General features: G+C 28.6%; 1 protein-coding gene across 1 annotated transcript; it reads left to right on the top strand.

Moving 5' to 3' along the window:
- Window positions 1-1,062: 1,062 nt before the first annotated feature.
- Window positions 1,063-22,908, top strand: LOC136985943 (F-box only protein 33-like). Its single transcript, XM_067283360.1, has 3 exons — window positions 1,063-1,527; window positions 18,312-19,003; window positions 19,421-22,908. The coding sequence occupies exons 1-3, from the start codon at window positions 1,115-1,117 to the stop codon at window positions 19,732-19,734; spliced, it is 1,419 nt and encodes a 472-aa protein (XP_067139461.1). The 5' UTR covers window positions 1,063-1,114; the 3' UTR covers window positions 19,735-22,908.
- Window positions 22,909-23,639: the final 731 nt, after the last annotated feature.

Here is a 23,639-nt window from a genome sequence, read left to right as displayed (position 1 = left end):
CTCATTCTTCAGCTAACGTGGAAAGAATATTTTCGTCAATAAATCTGTTAATTAAAAACGAAACAAAGAAATAAACTGAGCTCTGAAACAATCACTGGCTTACTTCTCACTAAACAAGTAATTGGAAAAAATTACTGTTACGATTTTCCTGTGACAGATAATTTAATTTCAAAAATAACAGAGTGTTAAACAACATAGAAACGGAAGACATTGAATAGTAATAATAATAATAATTATCCGAAAAATAAAAGGTAATGTTTTGTTAGAAAAATAAGACAAAATGTACTGTACCTACTTAATTAGTAAATTATTATGTTTTTACGCAAGTGTTCTGTGTTAAATTTTTATTTTTTATTGTTTTATAGTTTATAATAAAATAAATGACGAAAAAAAACACGTTATTGTTTATGTGCAACCGTTTTTCTGCCACAAAAAGTCGATATACCGAAAACTACCTAAGGAATCTTCCGACGGCAAGCAAATCGGCGTGGCAACAGTGCATTAAGGTATGGCAACACAACACTTGGGCGATCTGCATAGGGAACAATGTCTTCCGGAAGGTCTTTCAAGGAAAACTGACACGTATTTAGGCATTACAGTCGTGGAAAACCCGAAAACTCCGCGTGACCAGTCAGTCCGAATGAGGCGCGAACCCACGACCGAACTCCCAGTGTTCAGGGTACGAAGACCGTTTGGCCACTGGTGGGCCCGACAGAATATTTAATACTTTAAATAAGAGTAAATGAACTTGTAATTCCATCAGATAATGTGATAAAGGGAATGGTTTACAATAAAAAAAATTGACAGCTAATGCTTATATTTTATCACAACATATACCAAAACGTACACAAAATTATTTGAAACAACCAATTAGAGTTGAGCTCGATTACGCGCAGTATTCGCTCCAAAGATGTATTTAAATTACGTGTTCATTTTTTGAACTCAGACATCCAAATAATTTTATTATTATTAATATAAAGAACGTATTAGTTATTTTATTACAATAGAACAAATTAATAATTTCGAAAATAAATAAAAACGAAACCGAAATTGACGACGTCATTAGTGACGTCCGTTCTGCAAAAAAAGTTAGAGACGAAGATAGGCGAGTACCATGATGGCGACCATTTGTAGTAGTGGTGGCTGGAGTACTTTGCCAAGCATTATCATCATCGAAATCCTTTCCCTGCTGCCTCTTAAAGATCGTCTGAATGCATCGAGGGTCTGTAGAAGTTGGAGAGATTGTTTGTTTCATCCATCGCTATGGCGTCGTGTAGTGTTTAGAGTCAACAGCTGTGTCGACCAGAATGAATCGTGCCGTTTCTTAGTCAATAATTTTGGACGTTTTACTCGAAATGTCGTGATCGAGCTCAATTCTTTAAACCCAAAAGACGTCAGGGAATGTAAAGATATACTGGATGTCCTTACGTATAACAAGAATTTGGAACGGTTGTCCATGAAACCCAATAGTTGCCGTTTAGAATGGATCGAAGATGATTTAGGTCAAGAAGACAATTTGCTTGATATGTAAGATTTTTGTCTTTACCTTAATTACATATTAAACTATTTTAAATTAACGGTCTTTATATATAAATTCCTTAAAGAAGGCTGTTAAAGGCGCGCCTCTGATTTGTTTATTTATTTTGTGTTTTTTTTAGATAAATTATCTGTAAATATTGTTTATGTTACATCTGGTAAGGCAATAGTCAAATATGGTTTGTTCCAGAAATAGATAACTGGATACTTCAGTGATGCAATAACAAATTTTTTTTTTTTTGTATATAATTCATCTGGAAACAGTGATTGTAGATATACAAATAAACAATTACCAAAAATAGTATTAAAATCTCAATAAATAGCAGAATAAAGAAATATTAAGTGAGGCTATAAAAGACTAAACTGATGAGTATTAGTATCGCATAATATTCTGTAATTATAAGTGCTAGAAAACGCACTTAAACGCATTGGCAAACAAGGAAGTTAAGTAAAATGTTTTATAAATTAATTTGGAAAAAGTTATAAAATTTAAAAAATAAACATATTTCTTGAAGGTTATTTTGTTCATGTGGAATGTTAGCAGTGCAAATTGCAAAACTGTTGTCAAATCAATACAGTTGAAAGTAATTAATAGTAGGAAAACTTGTTTAATCTTAGTTTTGAAAAATTTAAATTAAGCCATCATGAAGAAAATTTTAAGTTTTGAAGAGTTTATTTTTAGTAAAAAAACAACAAAAATTAAATACTTTCCTAATGTGAAAGTTTGTTGTCATGTCATTTGTCAAAATGCATTATCTCCAACAGAAAACAAAATAAATTGTACAATATTTGAGTACTTTTAAGTTTCTGCTCTCGAATATGAATAGTGTAAACATGAAATTGCTTCAGTATATATAATTTTATATATTTTTGTTCTGGAAAAGTGTTTTGGTTAAATCACACAAGGAAAAAAAGTGCATTTTTAAATGTTAGTTATAATTATGTTATAAATTTATATTCACATTATCTCTGATGTTTTTTTTGTTTTCAGGTAGTTTCTAGTTTTCCATTGTAATAATGATCATTTTTACTGTAATTATTAATGTTTTTAGCATACTTTTTTCCCTCAACCATTTCTCTTTGAAGGAATTATTTGAATTAAGCACTATGGATTTAAACCAGTGGTTTCCAACCTTTTCTAGGATGCGGAACACTTTTGTGAGCAGTTTTCTTTAGCGGAACACTTACTTAAGTTAATATGAAATACATAAGCTTGTCATCAGTTATTTTATTAGAATTGAGCAGTTATAATTCAAAATCTCTACTTATATTATTAATGCCAATTCTAAGACATGAAAAAATATACCTAAATAACTTTAATGGGAAACTTGTGCCTGATGTTTTTTACATATTTCATTCAGTTTTTATCATTGCCTTTATCTTATTCGAAACAGTAGTACACTCCATAAGTATGAGTCGTACATATATACTTAAGTTTATGAAAATTTTATGATTTTAATCTTTTGATATTTGGTGGCTCGAATACGATTGTACTGTACACTTTCCGATTTGCGACTAAATCTGCGGAACACTTGGGAGATGCTTACGGAACACCGGTTGGGAACCACTGATTTAAACCAATATGTGATCATTTGTAACTTTTGTAAATTGAGAAATTTTTATGATAGACATTCACAAACTGTTCAAAATTAATGAATAAATCATTTTATTTCCTTTTTAAATTCAAACAAGGCAATCTAAAGCCTTATCTGGTCATAACTAATATTACTTCAATGTTTACATCATTTGCTGACAATCGGTATACATTCTGTCCAATTAGATGAAATGTTCCTTTGAAGTTTCCTATCAAAGCTATTGAATTATTAATACATTAAAGAAGCAGCAGCTTGAGAATATATGAAATAACAAAAAATGTATTAAATATTTTTTCTTTGTATTTTCTGTGTTTTATAGAAGGGACAACAATTTTATTTGAACACATCGTTATAAGTAATATGAAAGAAAATTGTTGAAAAGTGAATAACTTCTTAAATAAAACTGATATCTGCATATCAAATAGATGCTACTTGCACAAAGGCAATTAATATTGTTTAAATGAATCCATTTGCTTTCCTTTTTTTTTTTTTTTAGTTAAATGAAAAAGAAAATTAATAAAGTTGTTTGTCCTATCATTAAATATTTAGAATATATTTTCTGATGCATTTTTATAACAATTGTGTATTTTAAAGAATTAGATTAGATTGAATAACTACAGCTTTTTTTTTTTTTTTTTAAACATTATCAAATAGTAACATCAATGTTGAATGCCAATTTAGTAGAATGCTGATTCTACCTCACAAGTTTACTATAATAGAACAAGTAGATGCAGTTTCTTTTCTGGCAATTTTGCATTTACAGGGATCAACCTAGACCGAAAGCATTGTCATTTTGAATCTTGGATCATGCGAATGCGAGTCAAGTGCATAGAATTAGAGTCAAATTTAAAATATTTATTTCCTGATATTTAATTATACAAAATTAATGACTACTTATTTATGATTGAGTTTGATTCACATTACTTATTTACAATAATACATTCTTATCTATTATACTTTAAAATTATTTGTCACATCTTTTATACATTCAATAGCTTTGCATTTGGAAACTGAAAACCTGATGGGTCATTTAATGTGATTGTCATCAAGGTTTTTAGATTATCCTCTTTTAAAGAGCTTCATTGAGAGCACTTTATCCAATTCTTTGCATACATGCTCTCATGAAGCACTGCTCCATTGGTAAAATTAGGACGTAAGCATGATGTGGTTGCTACAATAAATTCTATTAATTATTGTTTTAAATTCATTTAAGCTTTTAATTTATTTACATTACATTTTTATAAAATTTTATAATTTACAAGTATTAATTATAAAATGTCTTAAGTTATTTTCCATTCCTGCTATTTAATTTTGTTGTGTTAATTCACCAAATTAATCCATTCATAAACATTGGTTGTTTTATGTTTTTGTTTTGTTATTACTTTGTTTTTATTTTATTACGTAATTAATCAACAAAATTAAAAGACTAATGAATAGTAGCAATGTAGTATTAATAATATATAGATATTATTAACAAGACAAGGTGAGGCTAGAAAATAATGAGACTGAAGTGGAAACTTTAAATCTTGAGTAGTATACTCACTTTAGTAGTTGTGTTCCCCTTCAATGTATGATCCTTCTGCTTCCACACAGCACTGCATTTGCAACTTCCTCTGATCATAACAGTGCTGCAGGTCATCATTTGTAAGGCTACTCAGAAGCTCCGTTGTTTTTTCTTGACAGCAGAAACCAAATCAAAATGGTGCCCCTTCAGAGCAGAGTTGACTTTAGGGAAAAGGTAAAAGTCATACAGAACTAGGTCTGGCAAGTACAGTGAGTGTTCAAGTAGTGTGACTCCCTTCTTGACTAAAAACTGCTTCACTGACAGTCTATTCATCCTCCATCAGGACAAGTGTTGCCACTTTCTTCTGACCCTTTCCTGCAAAGATTCCAGAACTTCTTTGTAGTAGTATTGGTTCACAATTTGTTCCACTTTTCATATGTTTTTTGATGTGTTGGGCCATCCAGAATGTTCATCATCTTTCACATCCTCTCGGCCTTCAGAAATCATCTGTGCCATTTGAACTCAAGTGCACGACAAAAACATGCATCTCCGTATGCTTCATGTAGCAGGTTCAAAGATTCAGTGGCAGTTCTTTTTTTAATTTTGCCAAAAATTTCAAGTTGATATGTTTCTTCTCTTTCAAACTGGTCATTTTTGCAGCACGCTAACAACACATCGAAGGCTTGTACTCATCTGGGAAGCGCTACTTACAGCTACTACGGAAGCATGCAATGTCCCCACTCTAGATCTACCCGGAGTGTGGGTAGCATTATATTGGCGCTTAAACAATGAAACGCACCTAACATCGTATCGCCATTGCGGTGTCAATTCCACGCATGCGCCGCTTGCACCGTAAATTTAAGAATTCGAACATGCCAACATCTTTTTGCACGTTTGTAACAGAATTACCGGATGCCTGTGTTTGAATTCAAAAATTCTGTTCTCCTTAGAACATTCTGCACATTCGTTTTTAAAATAATTCTTTTCACCTGAAGACGACGATTATAAACTTGTTGAAAGTGCTAGTGATAATAAAAAAGAAATAGTTTAACGCCAAAATCAGTGAAGTTTTTCTACCGGAACCCAGTTAAAGCTTGGCATGAGTTCTCAACTTTATTTTAACACATCCATTCACAGCAGGCACTCACAGCAATTTAATAGTGGTAGCAAGTGGTAGAAGAAGCACAGCGAGACTCACTGTGCTTGTTCTAACTTGTTCAAGGTCATTTACCCATCCACTTACTCCAGCCCACATGAGACCGTTATGTGCAGGTGATTACAGTCTCGTTATTTTCTAGCCACACCATGTAAGTAGTACTATTAACTTATTGTTAAAAAGCTTTTAAATGTCAGAGTAGTTTGTTAAATTCGGATAATTAAACTATTCATTAAAGAACTAAGTAGCCCAAATAGTCATCCAAATGATGATAGTCACAAACCATTTGAACCACTCAAAAAGTTGCCAAATTTCCAATTATTTGCATAATATAGCAACCTATGTGTTCAGCCCAAGCCATGTTACTGACAATGGTGAAAGGTTGCCTCATGTACCTGTACATTAGTTATTGTGATAATTCTTAAATTGGGAAGTGCCTGTAGTTATGGTGTTAGGAGGTGTTCTTAGTCAAAGTTGACTCATAAGTGAAATTTTTCTGAGAAAGTTTCCAAAATATCAGAATTGCTAATTCTTACGAAATTTGCAAGTAAAAACAAGCTTGATTATACTATAATAAAGTTAATTGCAGGGCTGTGGAGTCAGAGTCGGGAAGAGTCAGAGGAGTCAGAAAAAATGCGTCGACTCTGATTCCAACTCCAGCATTTTAAATTTAATTTAGTTTTCTTTTATTTAAACGAAAGAAAATTTATTTTATATTTATTAATTTTTTAAAATCATTTGCATTTTGTTATAATTCATTTAAATACAAAATGCAGCAATTTAATTTATTAAATATGAGTTTTCTTTGTAGTATTTGTGTTTAGTAGTTAAATTATTTTGATCCAATTGAATTGAATATTTTTGAATCATTTCTTTATTATCCCTGCTCTAAATAAGTACTCTATTTTTATGAATGGGCCAGACTAATTGATCAGAGTATATATTTTTCTGAACAAGTGGCTGAAGTAGCTAGATTGGACACTTTTTAGTTGGACTAACTTTTCTGGAAGGGTAAAATTGAAGTGCAAATGCTGTAGAATAAAGATATGTAGATGTAAACTTTTATCACTCCCCTTTCTCTTTTTATTAAATATTTGTTAAATTTTAATTTTTTGTACAAATAAATATTAATGTAAGTTAAATATTAAAAATACTAACTATAAAAGTATTTGGGTAAATGCTCCGGGCTCTGTTCAGAGTAGGGTACCCCCTTATAAGTGCCTCTGTCCCCCCCATAAAATGACTTGGTATTTATTTTGCTGTAGTTGGAGTCAGCCTACTAAAATTATCATGAGTCTGAGTTGAGTGTTTTTTTACTGACTCTACAGCCCTGGTTAATTGTAAAAGTTGTGAAATATACTAAATTTAAGTATTTTAAATATTTAATTTTATTCTCATTATGATATAAATCTGAAATTTGTTGGTTTATAAATGCAATAATTTTATCATACTTTCCAGTAATAATTGCTAATAATCATATAAATTTGATTAGATGAAAAAGTTACTTATCAAATCTTTTTTGAGAAACGTATTCTATTGTCATCTTTTGTCACTTTATTAATTACATTTTAAAAATAGTAAATTTCTTCATAGAACTTTCATTTTATTTTTATTTTTAAGTCATTTTGTTAAATTTAAAATCACATAAAAGAAAAGATAAAAATAATTAAGATATGTTGCAATATGCAAGAAATTATACAAGAAAGTCAGATTGCTAGTGACAGTTAAAGTTTGACATCGTGAAACTAGTTTTGTTTTAGTTTTAAGTTATCTAATTTTGAATAAATTCTTAACATCAAATAACTTTCGGGAAATAATCTTAATTTCTTCAATAACTTTTTGTGAAATGCACTAGGCATATTTTATTTTTGAAATTTTTAATTTGCTGTATTAGAATTATTGCAACCCTGTATACTATATATTAATATACAATTTTAGATAATAGTGCAAAAAAATAGGAGTTGGAAGATTTTCTGCATATAAAATATGTATAAAAGTGTTGAGTTTCTCTTTTTAATAAAAAGCACGTATGTGTAGTCCATTTAAAAAGGAATATTTTCTAAGTACAACAGAATGGTCCACCAATATCCAGATGTTTTGAATTGTTCTACAGTTGGAGGTTGAACCAATCTTTGCTTACTAGGAGGAGAAAGTCTGTTCTACTCAAAATGGAACATTTATTACACACTTACTTTTTATTGCTCATGTTGAAAAATGTAGAAATCAACCATTATTAGAAATAGGATTATTTCTTCAAGGTTGTGAAGGTAATTTATAGTTCAGTTTAAGAAATTCTGGTAAAATTTTTGTTTACTTTATTACATGAAAATTAATGTTGAGACAATGATACTTTGCTTGCTTAATTAATGACAAAATTTTCTTTAACACAATTCATTTTAAGGCAAGTGGACTGTATTATTTCTTTCAGAGAAAAATTCTTAGTATTTATCATTTAGTTTTATGTTTTATATATGTAAAATACTAAGTCAGTTCTTAACCTTTTTATTATACAAAATTAATCAATATAGATTATATATAAAATACAAAAATACAAATATATTAACAGAGAAAACAAAGATCACAATGCATTTTTTAATTATAATTTGAATAGTTAATAAACTAATTATCAAAATTAACTATTTTTACATTTATCTGAAAAAATACAAATTGTTTTCAAAAATAATTGTAATTAAGTTGTTTAATGAAATAAATTAGTCTTAAAGTCCTGTTTAAGTAACTAACATTATAATATCATTTTAGCTTAATAAATTGTCTTATAAATCTCTACTGGTAAGAATTATGAATAATAGTTTTTCTTAAATTCTTACAATTATATATTCTTGAAATATCTTCTAGAACAGGGTTTTCCAATGGGGTTGATGAAAGTTTGAGGGGTTGATATAACTTTGCAAATATAAAAAATTAATTTTAATATATTAAAAATTTTGCACATTTTTTGCCCTTAAGTGTGGGAAGATGTTTTAAAAATTATATAAGAGGTTATATAAGACACTTACAGCAATGTCTTTATTTTGTAATTTCTATCCTTATTTTTTATGAACGACAAAATAAAAACATGTTATTAATCGAAATTTGTTCTAGAGGGGTTGCGTTTGTTCAATTAAGTACTAACCATTTTTTTTCCCTCTCTCCAGATTTTGTTTTTGAATACTGAATTGTTCAAGTTGGGAATTGTTCAAATATTGAGATATTGTATTTTGTTCATCACTTTTATGAACAAAGTAATTATTTGTAGGTAATTAATACCTAAGGTTTAAAAAAGTTTAATACACCTCAAAATGTTCAATCCTCCTATTTACTAAAGTTTGTAATCTATAAAAAGAAAACAGTGATATAGTCTTAAAAGCTCTGAAAGGGCTCATAGTCTGAAAGCAAAGACAATGATATTTGGCTGTTAGGAAAACTAGGACAAGGAAGAAAAAAATTGCACTATCAGTTTTCATTAAAGTAAACCTGATAAAAGACACAAAATAAATTTGAGACAACAAGATTGATTTGAATAAAAAAAATTTCAAAGGCATTTACACTTAAACTTGTGAAATTTTGTAGGGATGATTTCCAAAACCATGTTACAGCTAAATCAGAAACTAATGTTGTATATGGGATCTCCCCAATTTTTGAACCATTTTAGAGCAAAACAGTGTTATAGAAGTACAGTGTTGTATAACAGGGGTGGCCAACTTTTGTGCACATAAGATCTACTTTTTATCGTAAAAATGTGTTGCGATCGACTTGTTGTCATAGGCATAGTCTAAGTGGGGAGGGGGAAGTGTGAAATACATACTATGTTTATACACTGTGTTCAGTACGAAGTGCACTCACTGCTTATGAGTCGAGTCATAACTGCATGCATACGGTTGCGTTCGGTTACAAATATAATACATTAAGTCAAGACATCGCTAGCGATCGACCAAAATTGGCTTGGTGATCGACCGGTCGATCGCGATCGACTTGTTGGCCACCCCTGTTGTATAACAAGGGATACCTGTACTTCAATTTACAATGTTTTTCCTTCAGACTTTTGAAGGAAGTATAATTTTTACTTTTGTTAAAATCAAATAATTTAAATAGATATTAATCTGATTAATAAAATTGTATTATTAAAAATAAGTTGCAAACTTTTGTATAAAAGTATAACAATAGTTCACAAAATTTTACATATAAAATTACTTTTTTTCCTGGATATTTTGGATTGTTTTGATCTTCAAGATTTTCATTAGTAAACTATGAAATTACTAGCAGGCACAGAGCACAATCACACTACTAATACTTTATATTAACTTCTTTGTATTTCAATGTGGATTGTATTTATTTTTGTCAGTTAAATAATAATAAGGAACTTTAGGAGTCAGTACATGCAATAATCCATGGCTTACATAATGCTATTTTCATACTTTTCAGCTACCATCTCATTCCCTGTAGCATTCCAATTACAAAATGCATATCTTAACTTGACCTCCTTAATTATAGGTCAGATACACAAGGGAATAATATACAGCATAAGGTAACGAATGTTATTTTCTCTAGTGAAACTGTGTTTTATATTTTCTTTCTTGCATAGACACAATGTAATCTGTGCAAGAAAGTGTCCGTTATATATACAGACAATTTTAAGCTGTGTTTAAGTTCATCACTACATTGTGTCTGTGCAAGAATGTTATTTTATTAATTATATATAAAGCAGTGACATGAATAGTAGGGTTTACTATGCAATGCTCTAGAAACAAAAATGAAGCATTCTGTTAACCAAGGGTCAAGATCTTAGTATTAGTAGCGTATACACCCTCACCCTCTTGTAATGCAGTGTAATGATTATCTGCATAATCCACCCATATCTGCATTACATAATTTATGGACAACACTTATGTTTATAAAACAGAATAATTTAAAATTAATTGCATTGATCAACTATGGGCAAGATAGATTATTGGGAAAATTTCTATAATGTAAAAATGTTAATTAAAATATTGAAAAAAAAGTAAATTTTCAAAGTAATGTTTACAGTGTAATTCTATTTTGCCTTTATGTGTACTATGTGTAATTCCATTTTGATATATCTGGTATAATTCTATTACACCAGATATATCATAATTGTGCTGAATACAAGTCTTTTTCACCTTAATTTAAACAACTATAAACATGAAAGTAAGTAGGAAAAATATTTAATAATATACATATTTATCTGCTCTAATTAATTTTTGGTTCATGAATCCAACTAACAACAGACTTGTATACTGGCCAATGTTTATTTAACAATTAAAACTTGGAATAGGTTTTAATAAAAATACAGCTTCTTAAATAAAGTTGGTTGGTGTTCACAAACTAATATTACAGGAACAGTGGAGATTGGACAGCAATTTTGATGTGTCATCACACATCAAAACCGTGTATGTTTACTAGAGGGGGGACAGTTGCTAAAAAGGATAATCTGATGGAATTTGTTTTATAATGATTGGTTGATAACAGCGGTGATGATGATAAAAAATTAATGTAATTGTTTAAAAATTGTAAGTAAAGTATTATTATCATGTTAAGTTTATGATTGCATATTATGTTTTATGCAATATTGGAAATAATAGTAGAAATTAGGTTTTAATTTGTTGTCAGTTAAAAAGAAGGTTGTAAATTACAACTGAGGAGGACAACATTGTTTTAATTGTTGAAATGCATACTGGAGTTTTATTTGTTAAATAAATATTGCCAGTATATGATAAGTCTGTTGTTGGTTAGTTGGGTTTATGAACCAAAAATTTAAACTAAAATCAAGGAATAAGACTATTTTAGTTGATGATATATTAATATATTTATGCTCTCAAAATAAATGCAGATTACAACAAACTTTTAACTCAAAATGTACTTCAAATCCGCAATTAAATTTTGGAAGAGAAATAATGGTAGCATTTTTGGTTTGCTGGCATGTGATGTTAGATGACAGCAGACTATATCAAGTACAACGTTTCATACATAAAACTGATTCTGATTGGTTAGGTTCAGATTTTTTGATGCTTATTCCATATTTTTTTATGCGTATTTGTATAAATTCTGTAGTAACTCACTCTCTCTGAGCATTCCCATGCTATCAGCACATCATTCATGTACTGCAGATATAGAAGGGTATAATGTATGTAAGGTAGATATAGAAGGGTGTAATGTATATATATACATTCATACATTATAATGTATATATATAATGAGCCATATATACAATATAATGTATATATGGCTTGGAGGGTGAGTTACTACAATTTATACAATTCTTGTCAGCAGTTTTCCCAACCATCTCATATACTAAAGAGGAAAAAAGATAAAAAGATCTCTTTAGGGGATCTGTATACAAGTAAATCCAATAATGGGCCTTGCTTTTCTATTTTTCACAAGTTTGATGAACTGCCATACATTTTCCTTTCCACTGCCATCCAGCCCTCCAGGTACAAAAATTTGGCCATAACAGCAGTTATATTGTAGAGCTTTTTTATATCCGTCCTCCCAACTGCTTGTGAATGAAGAACTTGCCCAGGTTAAATTGGTGTGGATATTATCTTGCCAAGATTAATTATTTAGTCAACCAGGTTAAAGGTGCATTCCTTCTAAAATTGTAGGTAGCTCAATTATGTGACAAAAACATACAGATGTTACTGGCGTTCCAGTGTTTGTGTTTTGTTTGAATCTTCTTTATATTGTTTTCAATTATTTCTGTTCATATTAATTCTTAATTTTATTAACCGTAGTCATTGTGTATCATATTTATTTTGTAATAGCCTTTAATTCTGTATTTTTATGTTCCATGCTCGTGCGTGAAGAGCAATTTGAAAATGTATTCTTTCTCTAGATTTTTAATGCTCTAGCCATCATATTACCTGAAGAAGACAATTATTTACTGTTGAAAGTAGTCTTCAAGTAAATGTTTTTATCCATAACGGCAATAGATGGTTCTTAGATTTATTTTTTGTTAAAAATATTTTTTCACAAAATCTTTATTTTCTGTGCGTAATTATAAACATAATGTTTACAGTATAGCATGCAGACTGTTCTTATTGATGTATAAAAAGTAACCGTTTGTTAATAGCAATACTAATATTAGTTCATTAAATATTTAGTAAACCATTTTTTTAAATTTTAAACATTTTACGTGATTTATTCTTTTGCTTCTCTTCCATTTTTTAAAAATTTCAACATGTAACTGGTTCAAACACTGTTATTTTCTAGGAATTATCACATCCACAGAATCCAAAAATACTAGCCAATCAAATAATTTTATTTTACCCAGAAGCATTTTGGAAATTACAATATTTCCTCCTCAGTGGGCTTTCTTTCATACAGGCTAAATAAGGCATAAACACACTTTCAATACTCTCACACAATTTTTCAATATTCCAGTATATAATAGTCTGTAGATGTGATAATTCCTAGAAAATAAGTATTTAAACTGTTACATTGAAAAACTTTACATCTTACTAAGTTACTAAACTAAAACACAATACAATGCCATTTATGCGTAAATATGTGTTTTAAAAATTGGTTGGGTTGATAAGCATTATAATTTTTCTCATTTTAAAATAATGTGAAATAGGCTCATGGTTAGCATTTTCCTGCAGAAAGTCTGATTTTCAGGAATGGATTATTAAGTGGTAGGTGACTATATCTGTAGTTCTCATAAAATTCATTTTGAGAAATATTATTTTACTGAAAATATTTATGCAGTGTTTATCAATTGTTATTTCTGATAAAGGGTTTGATCAAGGATCACATCTCAAAAAAATTTCTATTTATTTGCTTAAGCTATAGCCTACCAGTGATCAAGGAGTTAACTGGATCACATTGAATATAATCATGGGAAAATGGCCCAATTACTAAATAATTTGTCACTAGAGGGAGGTGTTAGGCACCATCTCTTATTAATTATAATTATTCAATTTAATATTATTAAATAAATTATTCAGTAGTTGTTTGTCTTTAAGTTTTTTTGAGTTTACAAATTTATCAGGTTTTGTGATATCTGTTTAAGCTTATGTTAGGCAAAAACATGAAACAGCTAAACCATATGTCAAATTGTAAAAAGTTACTACATTTACATCACCATTTTGTTAGTTGAATGATAGCTGCTTATTGTGCTGCTAGAATTACTTGTCATTGACTTGTGGTTATATTCTATGGCATCGATGCATTTGATATTTATTGTGGATACATTCCAGATGGAGAAATTAGAAGTAGAAGACTAAAAAGAATATCTGGACAAAAATTATGCCTAAAATAGTGATTTTGTCCAGAAAAATGTAGAATGCATGATGATATACAATGTCTTGGTAAATGGGTGTTTATTAATTGGCTTAATGCTTATCTAATACTCCAATTCCTTTTATTCCAGGTATTATTAGTTTTGCTCTCTTGACCTCTGTCCAGTTTTTGCTGCTAGGTATTGTACATGTTAATTTAGACTACTTATGTCAACTTACCCGCAGTCCACAAGGTCCTAAAATGAAGCCCCTGAGATTTTGACATTTTTTTGTTTCCTGCCTCATGCCATTATGCAACCATAATTAAACTGATATTTGTGATAAAGAATAAATAAACAAGTAATTACCTAAAACCAGCATTAATTCTCTTCAAAAACAAATGTTTTCTTTCGTTTTTAATGGTCATCAACCGTCATTTTTTTGTGATAAAGAATATACAAACTGAACTTGACCACTGAAAAGATGAGAATAAACTGAGTTTGAGTTTCATTAGCATTAATTATTTTAGTAACTAGTGAACTGGCAATTTTGGCATGTATTGGTACTCAGGAGGCTTAAAGTCTGCAGCTCCATAAGAAAAATTGTATGCAGTCCACCAGAAGCCTATAAATTCTCTTGCAGCCTGCATTCAGAAAAGGTTTCTCATCACTGATTTAGACTATAAAACCATACATGTTAATTACAGATTGTTATGGAGAAATACAAACCAAACACAATAACACTTTTCCAGCAGACAATTTATTGAGAAATACAAACATTTTCAGCTTATTTAAGAAGTCTGCCTGACCTTAAAATATTTGTATTTCTCAATAAATTTTTGGAAAAGTGTTTGGTTTGTATTTTATCTGTTTCCAACTTGGACAATTAGGTTTACAGAAGTTGTGGGTCTAATGAGTGAGCTTTGTTCCAGGCTTGTCTTTCCTTTAAGAATTTTCTACATTTTTATTAAAATAGAACAAATTTCAAAATCTATTTATTAATGTTTTGTAAGCTACTGGCCTAACTGTGCACTTTTAAGCCAAAGCATATTGTTTAATTAACTTGATATATATCCTAAAAATGATATAGTGATTTAGTGATTTAGACTTATGAAGGTTTCAAAAGGTAAAGTCATTAAAATATTATATTTTAAAAATAATTATTGAAATAAATTTAAAATTGGCAATTTATCAATTATTATAAATAAAAAAAAACAGAAAAATGTAATTTATCATATTTTCTTGTTTTTATTAAAATTAAAATCTTTAAGTTAAAGAATGACTTTTTTTTCAACATAAGTTTGAGGAATAATTATTTCATGTAAAATGGCTTCCTTTTTTGTTATAAAATTAAAAACTGAATACTAAATTCTTCCAAATGATTCTTCTATTACAGTTTAATTTAGAATGCACTATAAATTTGTTTGAGTAGACAATATCACTATTTCTTAAATTTTTATGTATTTTTATATAACTGATTAATTTAGAATTCTACTAAAAGTTGTATGTTGTTTATTTTTATAACACATTATTTTGTTAAAATTTAACAAAATTTAAAAATTGTCTTTTGAATAAAAGTCTATATTCAGAACAGAAAAAATATATCTTCACATTGTGATTTATTAATAATTTATTATCTAAACTTATATATATAAGAAAAAGTTTGTAATTTACATATTTGAAGTCAGTATAAATAAATGCAATAAATTTTTTTTTTGAAAATTTATCATTCATTTAAGAGAAGGTTGACAATTAGGCTACTTTTGTCCAAAAAAAAAGAAAAAATATTAATTATTTGTCTACAACAGGAAGCCCTATATATTTGACCAAATGTATCTGAAATTGTGATATGTTGGGCATAAATTTATCAGATTAAATGTTTAAAATATATTTTGGAAATAATTATACATATCAGATCCGTCTAGCAAACAAAGTGATAATTACAGATACGTCTTACTAACCTTGTATAGCTTTGCAGTTACTACTTGAAAACTTAACACAAATGTTTTTGACCCAGTTCTAGGGTCTTCAGGTGTTTTATAAGTTTTTCTGGTGCGACTATCAATCAATTTTAAATAAGAAAAATAACTATCAAGAGCATGGCATGCTATTTACGACGCAAAGCTATAACAACTGGTACAGGCGCACACCGTTTGGAGATTCGAATTTTGAAATTTTAAAAAATTCCGAAGATAGAAGCATTGGAGATCTGAACAGTTAAAAATTGGAGTCACACTAGAAAAAATTATAAAACACCTGAAGAAGACCCTAGAAGTAGGTCAAAAACATTTGTATTACATTTTTAAGTAGTAACTGCAAAGCTATACAACGTTAGTAAGACGTATCTGTAATTATACATAATGCATATGTACTTTTCTCTATCAAGTACAGTAACAGGTTTAATCATAAAAGATTGAAATTTAGAGAAAAATCTTTAGATACTTGATTGGAGATAAAATGTCAAACAAAACACTGCAAAGAGAACACTGAAGATGAGTTTCATTATTTAGAGGCTATACCATTCATTGAAAAAATGAAAAAGCTAAACCTGATCAAGTTCATGTTAAGCATGTTCAAAAAATAAAAATGGCAAAATAGACTAGTTCTTTGATTGGAAAAGATTTATTTATTGATGCTTTATTGAAAATCATTTTATGGATTTTAAATAATTGTTTTAATTTGTAGTGAGATATGTAAGATCTAAATTTGAATCTAAGTAATTCATCTGTATTGTAAAAATTCAATAAAATATCTGAAATTTTTAATCAATCTAATCTAATTAAATAATAATTAATTTTATAAATTTAATCAAACTTTTAATTATACATTACTTTGTAAACTTAATGCTTCATTTAGTTTTATGAAAATAATTTACCAAAATTTATATAGTATCTTATTTGCTATTTACATTGCAAAGTTTAATGTTAAGGATATTACCATCTTTTAATAAAATCATTATTTGTATAAATTGGATTAGTTTTCTTGCAATAATTGTATTTTCTCTGCATACATTAGAATTAATATCATTGAAGAGATTGTTGAAGTTATAGCTTATGCCAACAATATAAAACTCCTGAATCATGACCCTAACATTTTACAAACTGACCTTAAAATTCTATCTTTAGCTTTTAGTGACGTAAATTTAAGAATTAATATTTGTAAAACTGTAGTGATGTTTCTCTCTGATTATAAATGTAAAGATGCAGAAATGGTAGATCTCTAATCATGCTTTAAATTGTGTAACTTCGTATAGGGATTTGGAAGTTGCCTTTGACAATAAATTGACATATTGGAAAAAAATCACAAAATCTATCACAATCTGCCAGGATATTTTATGGCAGTTTTGTAAACCTATATCCTCCAAAAACTACTAAGGTCAAATTTTTTTTCTTTACAAATTTTCAGTCTTTAATAAATTACTGCTTATCAGTCTGGGAAATGTCAGCTCCTTCCTTATTAAACAAAGTTATTAAGGAAATACACAAAGTATATATTTCCTTTTAAACAAATTTTGCAATCTTCTGCACACTAATAATGCTGATGTTGCAAGAGTCAGACTGGGACTACCTAATTCAAAGAAAGAGTTAAGTATTATATTATAAAATTACCGGGACAATTTCACATTTGGAAGAAAAAAAAAATTTCTTACTAGACTATACAAATACTTGAGTCCATATCTATCTGTCCCTTCACACGCTTTTGTAGAGGCGTTAACAAGTCTACGGCAGAACTGGCCGTAGACTTGTTAACGCCTCTACAAAAGCGTGTGAAGGGACGGATAGATATGGACTCAAGTATTTGTATAGTCTAGTAAGAAATTTTTTTTTTCTTCTAAAAGAGTAAAGTATTTCAACCAAATTTTAATTCATAAATATTTTAATAGTGTAATATACAATTACTGGCTCAGGTTGAAAGTTCCTTCCAGAATAACTAGATCACAATCATGTCTACATACCACTTTTTATTGATTAGCATTAAGTCATAGATCCTTTTGTTATCACTCTATTGATTATATGACACCCATTGATCATCATCATCATCAAGATTTTACAAAATATAAACATGTCAACGCTTTTTACATAAAAAGAAATAAAGATCATATGTATCATTTTGTTTATTTCTTCTTAAAAATATTTTACTTTGTTAATTTTATTTGTTGTTTTTAATTGTATTTTTGGGTAAATTGTGTTATTTGGAGGGTGGAAATCTTTTTTCTATTGACAGTTCCAATTATATGTAAAATAAATAAAATAAATTTTAACAATAAAACATTTTTTCTAATTTTAGGTATATTACATCATTGGAACAGATAATCTGCAATGCTTATAGATTGAAACATATATCTTTGGGATGTATTGAAGAACTGTTAAATCATTCTGATTTGTTTTTGACACTTCTAAGCCAACATCAATTTAAATCATTACAATCTCTACATTTAGCAAGCATCAAAGAAGACCCAGAACATTATGCATTATTGGATTTACCCATTAATACATTTGAAGTGTTTGGCAATTTGCAGTATTTGAGTATAGATTATGATTATGTTTCAGATTGTCTGTTATATAATTTATCTAAATCCTGTAACAAATCTCTGCGTCATTTAAACATTCATGTTCACGGAATTGATACCGAACATCCAGGAACAACAGATAATGCATGGAAACAGTTAAAGAATCTCAGTCCACAGTTAGAAGTTACAATGACTCTGTTACATTCACATGATCCATCAACAGTATTACAAGACATCTTTCATCCTAGTATGCCCCTAGCACATTTTCGAGCATTTTTCAGTTCAGGACTGGATGCTGAATTGTTAGATGATGTGGCTATTTTAAATTGTAATACACTAAAATCCATAAGTCTAGTAGAAAGTCTAGGGGAAGATAGTATTCCTATAGGACCGTTTCGACCAGAAGCTGAAGATCCACTTGTCATGTTGGCTTGGCGTTGTCAAAATTTAACACATCTGAGTGTTGTAGGTATGTTAATTTACAACATTCTGATTTTATTCTAAATATGCTGATGTGCAGCATTAATTTAATTCTTAAACATGATTTTTATCTCAAATTATAATTGCTATCAGTCTCAAAACTATTTTTTTTTTTTTTTAAATCATATATTAGTATTAATGATTTTTAATCATTAAGTTTTCTGTCATGTATTGGTAATATTGTAAATGAAAATAATGAATGAATGAATTATCTTACTAACATTTATGATGCATATGATTTTAATGATATAAATGTAAAACTGACATTCTGAAATGCATTATAAAATTAATGTTCCTAAGGAACAAATAGGAAATCATGTAATAAAACATAAGTTCATAATTTAATCATAAATTTTCTAATTAAAGGATAAATATTTATCAAAATCTGTTTTATTTTGCTTCTCAGGATATTGTATTTGTGATGTTGACCTTATTGGAATTGCTCGTCTTCGTGGACCACAGTTAAAGGAGTTAAATATTCCAGCCTGTTGTATTGCAGTTTATGATATGGAAAACAATAACACTGAATATTTACACAACACTTCAGAGAGAGTTCGCACATGGCTGTTGAATGAGATGGCATGCAGCCTGGGAAGACAATGGACCCCTATGTCAGCAGAAGAAATTCCTCCACCTGTAGCCAACTATACAATGGATGCAGATGGAACCTACCTTAATCAGCTTCTTCGAGATCAGTGTGGTCCAGATTTTAACAACTAAATTACCTAAAGACTTTTTTGTGTATTGTCCTTTATTTTCATCATGATATGTAGTTGTAATTTCCCTTTTAAACTGGACATGGGCCATCATTTGGAGCCATTGTTATCAGTGTATATATGTTGTATATGATGTATGTGAGAGTGTTGCATTGTTACCAACTAGTCGTCATCTCTCAGGGCAATGCAGGCAGGCTGTAAGAAAAATCTTTAAGCAATTATTTTAATTAAATATCCATACACTTTGTGTTTTAATAAACATTGTGTATTTGATATTTAAGATCTGCCAAAGTGAGTACATACATAAAAAACGTAGCCTGCATTTTTGTACAGGTTTAGTATGCATGCTTTGACATCGTGTACAAAAAGAGTTCCATCCTGTTTGGAGGAGGGGATATTAAGATTTTTTACAGGACATTCCATGGGTATCTTATATCTTGTCTGTTATAGTGCATTGATACCTGCACATTTTAATATTGTTATCTTTGCTCAGGGAGTACTGGGCCTCTACTGATGAACTATTTTTAGACACCCTCAATTTGGTGGTCTTTTGAGGGCCAGAATGTTGATTCTCCTCTTTCTCCTCCTCCCATTTTCCATGCAGGGAGTGAGCACACTAAGAATAACATTAATGGTGCTGATTATATATTTCAAAATACATCCCTGTACATCGCACATTCAGATCATGTTGTCCTGCTGCTTGTAAAACTGGAGGCTACAAGAGTGAGATGTTAGCCTATAATAAGATCTATATAAATATATTATATATATATTATATAAAATATATATAAATATACACATGTATACATATAGTATTTTCAGCACAATTTTCTTGCCCTGATTGTTGATTGTGATATTTTGACTTAGAAATGTATTTGCATTATGTATATTAGCAGCTTGTTTTTGCAGTGTTGGCCTCTGGAAGATCTGTATAATTTTTTAAGAGGTTAAAAAGAGGTCAGTGCAGGTGCCAGTTACACTTTTGTCAGCTTGAATTATATTATCAGGAAAACATGCTCAGAACTAAGATTATAAAATCCAAAAAAATAAACATTCATTATGGCATGTCCATTATGGTAGTTTTTAAATCATCCATACCAGTTTAGTGGGAATGCATAGCTCATAATATCTGTGATAGCTGAGTGCATGTTACAGGCTGACAAAAAGCACAAAAAATGTAGACCTCTTGTGAAAGTCATTTGCTATTTTGTTATATTTTGAGAATATTTTTTTTTAGGTTAACTTTATACATCCTGATAAAACTAAAGACACAACAGATTTACAACTGTGTCATCTTAATTCTAAAGCTGAAAATGCAGTGGCTCCTACTGCAGATTTCAGGGATATTACTGCTGCTATGCAGCATGATGTTTGTATAGGTATGTTCTTATGGATATTTCATTGCCTAGATGTGTATTCCAATTATCCACTTCCTTTGTTGATAGCATTATACAAAGGAGGAAAAATTTCTAGTGAGGTGGATAGAAGTTATTATAATTTTTTAATTAATCAAAAAGATTTTAATAACAGATTAATCTTGACATAACTTGCCTTTGGTGCTGTTAAACAATTTCAAAGGCCACTTCAAAATGAAAACAAACAATACAATTACAAATAATAAAAACTGGAAGAAATATATATATATTCAGTCATTCCAGTTGTGTTGTGCCAACAAAAAAAAAACACACACACATACACACACTATTAATAAAGCAAAAACAATTTTTGAGGTGTTTACTCATAACAAATATTCCTATATATATATATATAATCTATAATATATATATATTATATATATATATATATATACATAACTTTTTATTTCTCCTATGATGATAACTTTGTAAAAGCAACAACAAAATTCTCAAATGGCATCCCAGCAAGATTCTTCTTGATGGATGATACTGATGCCATTATCTTATAAAAAATAATATTCAAAATGCATTAGATCCACTGGAACGTCTGTACATTCCATCCATTTGCAGATTGGGGTTGATCAAACACTTGTGTTTGGATCATTATGTAGATGCATATGTGACAGCATGTAATGTATCTAGTATGTTATCTGCTTGCAAAACAGTTCTTTTATTATTTGTTCCACATTAGTAAGGTCTTCCTGTGGCAGCATTGTTGAAGTAAATAACGAAATTCATTGTATTGGGATACAGGTAACCTTATTAAAGTGTGATAAATGTGAATAATAATAATAAAGTCTGTCTATTGTGTTGCACATTTGTTCATCTATTATAGATTTAAAATTTAGCTATTACACAAATAAATATTTATATATAATAATACATAGATTTCTTTTTAAAAGTCAAAATAAGTACTGTTTTTCTAAATATATTTTTTGTGAAATTTCTCTTTCATTATATCAGCTGTCTCCCCTATGTTATTCAATATTAAAATTTAGGTAGCATTATGTATATGTATATAGGTATATGAATATTGTATAAACATACATCTATATACAAAATATTAAAATATGAAAAGTGATTACTAGTTGTTAAGTTCCATGCTGAAACAGATTTGAATTATGTTCATTTTTTGTAAAGAACAAATATTTATTCATTCCATTATAAGCTTTTGTTTAAATTTTTCTAAAATATATATATTTTATAATAATCTCATTATGTAAAAATTTTATGTGAATGACAGTTTATCTGAAAAAGAATAAAGAAATAAATTAAAAATAAATTTAAAAATATGTAATTTATATAGACTATTTACATTAAATTTATATTTATTATTTAAATTGCTGGAATGTTGCATTTAAGATGTAAAATTTCGTGTCTGATAAATTTAGTGGAAAATCTGAGCAACTATTTTGTTTTTATATAAAACTGGCCATTTCAAAAAGTCATTTCTATACTTCATTGTTAGATTTAAAATAGCTTATTGAAAATATATAAAAATGTGTGATCCTAAACACTATCTCATCAGTTGAATTTCATTTTGTCTGGTGAGTATTTGCTTCCAAGCAAAAAGTAATTTTTCTTTATATGAATAAAGAACCGTCATCCGACGAATTATTCATTTTACATTTGAATAATTAATTTGAGATTAAAAATTGATTTAGATTTATATTTGAATATAAATTTATAGTGAATGCAAATAAATGATTATTAATACAAGACTCTTCATATAGTATTTTTATTTTAATATGAAAATTTTTAATACTATTACATTATATAAATGCTTGAATAACAGAAGTTAGTTTTAATTGGAATCATTTAGCAAATGTGTGTGTGAATATTACAAATATCATTCACTAATGATTTATATTCAGTATGAAGCATATTTATGAAAAATGTTTTTTTTTTTGTAGTATCAAAATATTGAATTATATAATTAAAAATATAAACTTAGTAAATCAATTTTAGTTCTGTTGTAATAATAATTACAAATCACAATTTTTATTGTTTTAATATTATATCTGATAAAAAAAAAATAAATATTGTTTATTGCATTGTGGTATAATATTGTGAATAACTGTCTCTTAATTTAATTCAGTGTTTTCTTTAATGCCTTTATTTAACATCAAAATTACATAATTTAACTAAATATTTGGTATTATAAATTAGTAATTTTATGAAATTGAAAGAAATACTATGCTATACTATAATCAGTAATGAAGTGATTATTTGTCAAAAGTAAAATATTGTATACATACCATTGATACATTTTTTTTAAATTGATTTTTCTGTTATTACCAAAATTGTTTTATCATTATAAACATTAATATATCCTTAAAATCGAAAAACTAATTTGATATTAACTGCGAAAAGCAAAATTTTAAAATATTTTATATTTGAATTTAAGCCCGTTCAAATTTGTTAGCTTTCTATTCAACATTGAAATTTTGTATAACAACTTTACCCCAAGTGAAAATATAAATTTCATTTTAAA

The sequence above is a fragment of the Centruroides vittatus genome, unplaced genomic scaffold (assembly GCF_030686945.1).
Source record: "Centruroides vittatus isolate TY-2023 unplaced genomic scaffold, ASM3068694v2 contig_983, whole genome shotgun sequence".
NCBI lineage: Eukaryota > Metazoa > Arthropoda > Arachnida > Scorpiones > Buthidae > Centruroides > Centruroides vittatus.
This window is presented reverse-complemented; position numbering and strand designations above follow the sequence as displayed.